The sequence below is a fragment of the Alligator sinensis genome, unplaced genomic scaffold, assembly GCF_000455745.1.
Source record: "Alligator sinensis unplaced genomic scaffold, ASM45574v1 scaffold117_1, whole genome shotgun sequence".
In the NCBI taxonomy this organism is placed as follows: Eukaryota; Metazoa; Chordata; order Crocodylia; family Alligatoridae; genus Alligator; species Alligator sinensis.
The window spans coordinates 5139277-5148823 of NW_005841855.1; the positions used below are offsets into that span (position 1 = coordinate 5139277).

Sequence of the window (9547 nt, forward strand, 5' to 3'; positions counted from 1 at the left end):
GAGCAAGACTAGGTGGACCTACTACACTTAGTGCTGCTGCTGTTGGCTTGATGTTTCTTGGTGGTTTAATACTTGTATGTAAGTATTCAGTTAAGTGCCCTATTTAATTAAATTCCTATACCAAAGTTCTGTTTAATCCATTTAAAATAATTTGCCCTTTTTTGTTGAATTATAGAAGCACAGTGTCACTGTGGTGAAGAAAGATGCATCTTCTGAATAATAGAAATTTTATATCTAGGACATGCAAAAGCAATGATTCCTTTCCTTATCTTTAGCTATTCCCTCAAGTATTACCAAAAGGGTAATATGCAGCTCCCATTCAAGCCATTGGAAACTGAAGCAGAATCAGAAAGTTTTTGGAACGTTTAAGTGACAGTAGAAGCTGGGCAACAGTAGGCTTTACTAGTCACATCTAGATTGGTTCATTAAGCACCTCCAGGTGGGTAGCTCAGTGTATAAAAAATTTGTATCTGGCACCAGGAGGGAATCCTAAATTGGACTCTGTATGCAGTAAACTAAGATGCCTATGAAGAGAGATACAAATAGACAGAGATACAAAGACATCTTGGGTATAGGAAGAGGCAAGCACATCGAAGAGTGATTCAGAGAGCCTGGAAGCTCCTAGAGCCAGCCAACCATGAATTATAAGCACAGGAATATGTCTGATCTTTCACTGCTCTCTAGAACTTAGGGCTGAGTGTAGATGAAATGGGGGGGGGGTGTACATGACACTTTAAAGCAGGCTAAATGCTTTTGCACCGCTTTAATGGTGTCAGTGTTTGCACGCCTCGGTGGCGTATTGAGCATTAATTCCAGCCGCTGTAGGAAATTTGGTGGTATAATATGCCTTAAATGATTTGGGGTGCAGCTGCCCCTACAGCCGCAGAGCAAGCACCAGGCTCCACGTCAATTTAGGGTTCCTGTTTTGTGTACACATGCCCTAGGAACCTAAGTCAAGCTGTCCATTAGGCAGCTCTATTCACTCGAGATCTAGAATACCTTGTCCATCTAGGCTTAGCAAATTTGCGGGTAACACCACGTTGGGTGGAGTGGCAGATTCTCTATAGGATAGGCCTAGGATCCAAAATGACTGGAAAAAATGGTCTTCATTCAACTAGATGACAGCGTGTACATCTACACATGTGCTTGACTGAAGTCAACTAATTAGGTCCTCAGTAAAGAATCACCCTCTACACATGTGCACCTATTAGGGTATAGTAAACGAATTAACTACACTGTAGAATAGCATCATCAGGGACAAATATTGTCCCACAGTGGAGTTTAGTGAGCTGCAATGCATGTATAGACAGTGACCAGGGCTGGCTGGGGCATGAGGGTGCTACAGTGTGGGGGCTGCCTGCCAGCTAGCCCCATACTGTTGCACCATTTTGCCCCAGCCAGCCTCTCCGCAGCACATTGAGCTGGGACAAAGCAGCTATGGGCTCACAGGTTGATTCCCCAAACCTTCTGCCAGCCGGGGCTGCTCCACTCCGGCTCAGCATGCTGTGGTCCCAAGTGCATGTGTAAACACTGTGCTCAGGACCAATAAATTCTGGCAAAAACTGCACCAGAGTTCATTTAGGATTTTAGGTGCATTAGTAGCAAGTGTAGATGCACCCAGTGACACCAGTCCTATGCTTGGAATAATTGCTTGAACAAATATATACTGTGAACAGTTGGCTGGGCTGCAGTGCTACAGTGAAGGACTTTGTGTTTATAGTGGATCAGAAGCTGAATATAAGCCAACAGTTTGTTCTTGTTGCAAAAAAAGCCAAGGGCATCCTGAGTTATATTAACAGGAGTGTCATTTACAAATCAAGGGAAGTGATTCTGCTGCTTTATTAGGCACTGGTGAAGCCTTACCTGGAGTACTGTATTCAGTTTTGGGCCCCACACTTCAAAAAAGAATGTGAACAAATTGGGAAGAAACCAAGGAAGAGTGAAAAAAAATTATTAGGGGCCTGAGAGGCAAGCTAAAAGAACTAGGATTATTTAGTCTGGGGAAGAGAAGACTGATGGGGGATTCAATAACACATATATTTTTGAAGGGTAATTATAGGGAAATGATTCTATCTTGAGCAAGGTGCTGAACTGGATGACCTCACAAGGTCCCTTCCAGTTCTACTTTCCTATGATTCTGTGATCTTCTGATGGTGGACTCCTTGCTGATTGGTTGTGGTGACTAGACTTTTTGCCTAGTCTATAGAGTACTGACTTAGGGTCTTGGGAGATTTGTATTATAGTACCCCTCCACACAAGTCTAAGGGAATTCAAATCCACATCTTCCACATCTTCCAAGAGTATGGCCTAAACACAAGAATATAAAATAGAGTAAAGGAAAGGGAAGTCTCTATCCCTTCTTTTGAAGAATCTGGCATACTCTGCAGCTGAAAATGCAACAGTCCTGGAGCCAGAAACAGAGAACATAACTATGTAGCCTAGTGATTAGGGCATTCAACCAGAAATACATATCTAATCACTCATTAGACTTGTTTTAATATGAAGGGATTGTGTGTGTGTGTGATCTTTATGAAGATTTCTTTGGAGCCTGTTCCAACGTCCACTGCAGTCAATGGGAATGTTTCCATTGACTTCTGTGGTATCTAAGTCAGGTCTGTGGTACAGTATCTGAAATATCTTTTGTTCTGCAGACTTCAGTAAAATCAATTTCTTTTTGCTTAGTCTTTTACAATGCTTTCAGAGGAAAATGTATATGTATAAATAGGGCTGTATCAAGTTTGCAGCGGAAGTGGTGCGTTCTGTGGCTCCTTTGATCTTGCAGGTTCCCCCATGTGCCCTTCCCCCCTTTCCCCCCCTCCCCCATCACTGATTAGTGGAGGGGTCCTGGTTGCGGTTTTTTCCCAATTGGCAGGGAAGCAAAAACCACGGTTTTAAACATGGCACATTTTTTGCCTCCCCACTGGTCAGCAGCAAGCAGCAGGGCTTGACCTGACTCTAGTCCAGATTCATGCCAGTGTAAGGGAGAGCAGAATTTCACTTGGTGGGTATACCAGTGTATACACATTTTCAAAAGTGATGATCAATATTGAGTGCTCTAGCTTTAGTGTGTTCAATTTGCAATCTTTTCAAAGGGATCAGGTTTTCAGATAATGCTGAGCAACTGCCGTTTGGAAAAATGAGATTTAGATGTAGACATAAGTATTCAGAGATGGAATTCCAGGGGTGTTTTCTAATGTGTGACTTTCTTTGTCAGTGATTCCAATTTTGATGTCAATGTGTGATTGCTGTGGTTGTGGACCGGGACCTACAAGTGGAGCTGGGATTGGATTTGAGCCCGTACCTGAATACACAGAAGGGGCAATTCATTCATGGGGAATAGAAGGAGCACAGCCAGAAGACAGGGTCAGTTCAATCTTTGTAAAGAGCAAAATGTTATTTGCACATAAAATTAAGCCTGTTGTACAGTTTAGATTTGGTGGTGGTGGTGATGACAGTGATTTTTATGGTGCATTATTGTCAAAATAAAGGTGCCTGATATAACTAACCATTACTCAGACAAGTAGATCCATTGACTTCCTGGGCTGAAGATCAGGCCCAGGTTTTGTAAAGGATTACATTTCCTTTTAACATGTATCATGAACTATAAAATGAGTAAGGTGAAAAGAAAACAAAATATGGAAAATCACCCAAAATATTGATCTTTATATGACTAAACTATTACACAAATAAACAAGCTAAACTATTGTTTTCTAGGATGTTTCAAATATTCTCCTACCAGCAACTACTGCCCCTCCAGGTGACTTTGCTGACCCTTCTGGTAAGCAGATGCTAACCTTCTTTAGATTTTATAACATAAGTGGCCACGTTTCAGCAAATAACGCCTCTCCGCTATGAAGAAACCATATCTGATAGGACTGTGTGAAGCTTCGGTCCCTGATTCAGCAGAGATTTGGCCCAATTTGGTGGCCGAATCTCCAAATCCAGATCATATCAGAGGACCCTTTAATCTCTCCAAATGGAACTGGAACCCTCCGAATTGATTCGGAGAGATTCAGAAAGATTTGGAGATTCGGACATAGAGACAGCTTTAATTGTTTTTTCTGTGTGCCTCTAGGCTTACAAGTGCTGCAATGCTGGGGTGCATGGAGTGTCTCACAGAAGTGCGGGGGACTGCCCAGCATGCTTTGCAGCAGACCTGGAAGTGGACCGGGAGTACTTCCAGAAGTACTTCTGGTCCATTTCCAGGTCTGCCGGGGAGCGCACAGGGCCCCTGCCCCCCCCCACCCTCCTGGCTCAGTGACTGGTGCCTCCTGGGTCTGGGGCGAGCACCTGAACTCCCCCTGTACCTGATTGCTGAGCCAGGGAGGTGTGGGAAGGGGGAAGGGGGAGCGGGGCCCAGCATGCTCCCCGGCGAACCCAGAAGTGGACTGGAAGTACTTCCGGGGGACTGCCCAGCATGCTTTGCAGCAGACCTGGAAGTGGACCGGGAGTACTTCCAGAAGTACTTCTGGTCCATTTCCAGGTCTGCCGGGGAGCGCACAGGGCCCCTGCCCCCCCCCACCCTCCTGGCTCAGTGACTGGTGCCTCCTGGGTCTGGGGCGAGCACCTGAACTCCCCCTGTACCTGATTGCTGAGCCAGGGAGGTGTGGGAAGGGGGAAGGGGGAGCGGGGCCCAGCATGCTCCCCGGCGAACCCAGAAGTGGACTGGAAGTACTTCCGGTCCACTTCCAGGTTTGTTGCCGAGCACGTGGAGGCCCCCCTCCCCCCCCGCACCCCTGTGGGACGTTCCATGCGCCCCAGTATTGCAGCGTTCACAAGCCACGCTCGTACCTCAAGGTATGTAAAAAAACTTTTAAAGCTGTGTCTGTGTCCAAATCACTGATTCTCTGAATCAGCATCGAATCTTCAGATTTGGATTCGGCCGAATTGAATCAAGGATGGTAATCCAAATCATTTAATCGAATTGCTGTCCCTGATTCAGGCTGAATCTGAATCAAATAGGGCTTGCTTTGCACACCCCTAATATCTGATTCAAAATATTTCCCTTTCCATCAGCAATACTATAAATTATATGCTTAATATTTCTTATTTTCCCTGTGAAAGCCGCTCTGCTTTTATCACTAGCATATGCAAAAGGGATTACAAGAGCACCCTTCTTGGCAAAGTATTTAAAGTTCTTTCTGCTCTTAACATCCAAGAGACACAAGGACCAATTTTTAGTGAAACTATCAGTATACATTTATGTATTTATATCCTCGTGCAAGTCCCTAATTTGTGCATGTACCTGAAAACATAGGCATTTTTCAGTCATATGCAAATCAAGTATTTGCTCAAGCACATCCCATAGTGTGCATGCAAATACATGCCCAAAGCTGTACAGAAAATTAGTTATTAGAGTGTGCATGTGTTTTGGTATGTATTTATTTGGATTCCAATGTTTAGCATGATAGCACCAGTGTCTGTATGCTTAACATCCATGCAGACTACCATTAGTTGATCGCTTAGTTTTTACAGAATGCTTCTAGAAATCAAATGGTAAATTAATCAGAAGAGCTAATTAACTGACTCCCTTCCCCCCACCACCCCAGATGTATATTGGGATAACATGGTTTTCTGCTTTCAGATATTTATACAAATGCATACGGAGGAGGAGTAACAGCAGGTTCAGGGTTTGAAGAAACTACAGGGCTTGGAACTGGCCATCTAACTACAGATTATGGAACAGCTAAAGGTTATGCAACAGCTGGTGCAATTTCTGGAACAATGGAAAGAAAAGGGGGCTTTGGCGGGACAGTAAAAGAGTACAGAGAAGGAGGAATGAATATGACTTTCTTAGAAAATTACTTCTCTGAGGTAATTCATCTGCCTTTTTTTCTAATAGACACACAAATATATCAAAATCTGATGGCAGTCATATGGCTGTAAATCAAAAATCCAAAGCTAAAGGAGTTAATTGTACTAAACTGGTAGAAGCAAGAAGACACTGAAGCTAAAACAGACTTCATACTGAGAATAACAATATATAAATCTTTTTTACATATAGTATAAAAATTCTGAATACTCAATAGCATTTGTTTTGCATTAAAGTTACCTAGTGGTAGAATACACTGAGTATTTTTCATTAATAGTCAAAATGAATATTAATATAATTATTCATTGTATTGGTTAGGACAAGAGCTCCACAAATAATTCATTTTCTATAGGTTACCATTTCACTGTGTGAAACTGCCTGTTAAAGGTGTGAAAATTTGGAATATACGCTATTCCAAATTGTTCCTAAAATTATATTCTTAACAATAATTGCTCTCAATCACTAATACTGAGTAGATCCTTCATGAATAATTTATATTATTATTGCACAATATCTTGCGTTTTATAATTGTATCCATATTATGAATGGATGAACAAGGTTAATTAATTAACAAACTAACTAAATGTGAATTGAAAGTAATATATCCAGTTGTAAAATGCAGTTTGCATAGTAACATGGAAGTTATTAGATTAATTAACTAGATCACTTGAATATCAAATGTTATAACAAAATATGTTTTCAAACATTCTCTGATAAATATTTGAACTAAAAATGCCTTCTTCACAAGTACTCACCTTAGCCAAAGCTGGAAGTGCTAAGAATTTACAGAAAGCATGTATAAAAGGGTTGAAAACATTTGAGTAGAGATTAGTTTCAATATTAATACAAATAATAGCCACCACATTTTTACTACGTTTACTCAGTGTTGCTTTGAATCTCCTGTATTGATGGCCACACTAGGTAGGAGTACATGCATATATGTCAGCAAATATACAGCTGGTAAATGGATAAACATAGAATGAAAACCAACTCTCTCAATTCTGACTTCACTGAAATAGCACAAACACTTATCTTATCAGCACTGCTGAAACAGGTCAGTGGATGATGGAAAATGGAGCATGGTCAAGGGTTTAGGAGCATACATGTTAAGAGATGAATCACAATAACTCCCTCTAATTATGCTTCAGAATAGATCATTTTCTTTTTTGCTACTAAGACATTAAATCCCTTTTAAAATACATCAGAAGAAAGATTGATACTTTATTTGCCTGACTCTGAAAAAAAAGAATGCTCAGTTCTTTTTTTGTCTTTGTCTCCAACTTCAGAAAGCATTTGCCTATGCAGATGAAGATGAAGGTCGACCAGCAAATGATTGTCTCCTAATATATGATCATGAAGGAATAGGCAGTCCTGTTGGTTCCATTGGCTGTTGCAGTTTTATTGGTGAAGATATGGATGACACCTATTTGGATAGGTTAGGATCAAAATTTAAGACTCTGGCAGAAATCTGTTTGGGCAGAGAAATAGAGCCTATTCCAGTTCTTAATGCTACCTTTCCAAGTCCTGAAGGTGATCTAAATCTGCCACCACCTGGAACCACTATCATTGTTAATGGATCTGTACCAATGCCTCCCACAGCTGGCAGTACAACAGTTGTTACTGAAAATACCTACACATCTGCATCTGCTATGCAGCCTGCAAGACCTATACCTGATCCTTTGCTCCATGGTAATGTAAGAGTGACTGAGACTTATACATCTGGCCCACCTACATATAGTGTTGATCCTCTTCTTACACCAAACGTTGTGGTAACAGAAAGGGTGGTTGGTCCTGCCTCAGATTTGCGTGGCATACTAGATATCCCCAATATAACAGATGGGTCAAATGTTGTTGTCACAGAAAGAGTAATCACACCCAATTCCAGGGTTCCCGCTTCTTTGAGTATCCCTGATCTGGTAGATGGATCAAATGTAGTGGTGACAGAAAGGGTAATTAGACCAGCTTCAGGTGTACAAAGCAGTTTAAGTATTCCCTCCGAGTTATCAAATGCCCATAATGTAGTTGTTACAGAGAGAGTAGTTTCCGGTCCTGGCATGACCAGCATGGGTGGCGTGAGTGGTATTAGTCAAATGTTGGGCTCCGACGCCCATTTTACTCAGACCCTTGGATCAGCTTCCCCTGGAACAGCTCGAAGAAGGGTGGCAAACTACAGAACAGTACAGTATTCTAATCAATAAGACTTCTATTAGTATTTTCATTTTCCTGCAGATATCATTGATTTTCATTCAAGTTTTTAAATTCTCACCAACAAAGTATATTTTTCATTATTTATAACTAGCATATAGTACTAAAATGTATGTGATTCTTGTCTAAGTAACGATCTCATAAGGTTGCCCCAGTTTCTAAGTGAAACAGAAATACTGGGCATGTCTACACAAGATGCTGACTGCGCAGTAACTGAAAAATACTGTGTAGTAGTGTGTCAGAGCACGGACAGTGCTATAACACTAGACTACTGCACAGTAGCGTCACCTAGAAGACGTTCACTGGTGCTACTGCAGAGTAACTTCAGTTACTGCACATTTATTTAGTACTTGCTAATACAAGCACTAAATAAATGAGCAGTAATGTCTGTGTAGTAGTGTCTTGCGTAGATGCGCTCACTGTCACTGGGGAAAGTTCAGGTAAAGCCCCTTTAAATATGTCCTCTTATTACCATAAATGTAATCCTAAAACCATTTAAATCGGTAGCGAACAGGCCTCCTTCTCCATAATGTGGTCTGTCACATATTTTCAATGCTGAGAGACAGTGAGAGCATTTTTCATTCAAAATATCCCTTCTTGCCTCCCCTGGGATTAGTCAACTTGCTTTTTTGTTTGCCTGCTTTATGTGGTTGGCAAAATGAACGGGCAAAAAACCCCTAGGTCAGGTACAGATATTACACTTTTACTGGTATAAGTGATCAGAAATCAATCTATCCCCACAACAGAACAGAAGCTGAGCACTCACAAGCTGGTTTAAAAATGGCAGCACCCAGCCCTACCAAAGGGCAAATAAATGTATGTTCTGTTTGCTATCAATCTAAATTGCACTGCTTCCAGAAAACCGTGCAGTTTAGATCAATTCCACCTTGGGCTTTTTGAATGTCTGTACCTAGCCCTAGATTTTTGTGAAAGTATTTAGGAACAGTTTTGAATAGCTAGTGAACTGTCTGTTTCATTCAGTTCCTGAGGAATATACATACTAATATAACATATATGTGAAGTCAATCCAAAGCAATAATTTCAGATTCCATGTGCCTTTCAAGTACTAGCTCAGCTAAAGTAAAACGTGATGAAATTTGGCCAGGGAGAAGGAGCTTTGTATCAATGAAAATGGTTCACTGTGGGCATGTCTAAATGTTCATTAATGTGCAGTGGTTACTGCACGTTTAGTTTAGTCCTTGTATAACCAAATTCTAAATAAATGTACAGTAATCAGAGTTACCGCACAGTAGCACTGGCAAATACCTTTTTAGTGACACTACTGCACAGTAGCATATTAGCACTGTCCGTGCTGTGACGCACTACTGTACAGTGTCATAAAGCTACTGCACAGCTAGCATCTCATGTAGACGCACCCACTATGAGTACAATACTGCCATACATGAATTTAATATGGTACAAATACTAAGATCTTGTATCACTGTGATCTGTCATGCATATAGCAGATCTACATTTTCATTGGAATTAATGGTCCTTGATTGTTAAAAAAAACAAACGTGGCAATAGTGC

General features: G+C 41.3%; 1 protein-coding gene across 1 annotated transcript in view; it reads left to right on the forward strand.

Annotated features, from left to right (window-relative positions):
* LOC102367915 (desmoglein-1-like) overlaps positions 1 to 9296 on the forward strand; it is a 42131-nt gene extending 32835 nt beyond the window's left edge. The window contains 5 exon segments of the mRNA XM_025214214.1: positions 1 to 78; positions 3215 to 3363; positions 3715 to 3778; positions 5585 to 5814; positions 7099 to 9296. The exon segment at positions 1 to 78 is cut by the window's left edge and continues 32 nt beyond it. Coding sequence (XP_025069999.1) covers positions 1 to 78; positions 3215 to 3363; positions 3715 to 3778; positions 5585 to 5814; positions 7099 to 8010 — 1433 coding nt within the window. The 3' untranslated portion in view covers positions 8011 to 9296.
* The last annotated feature ends 251 nt before the right edge of the window (positions 9297 to 9547 follow it).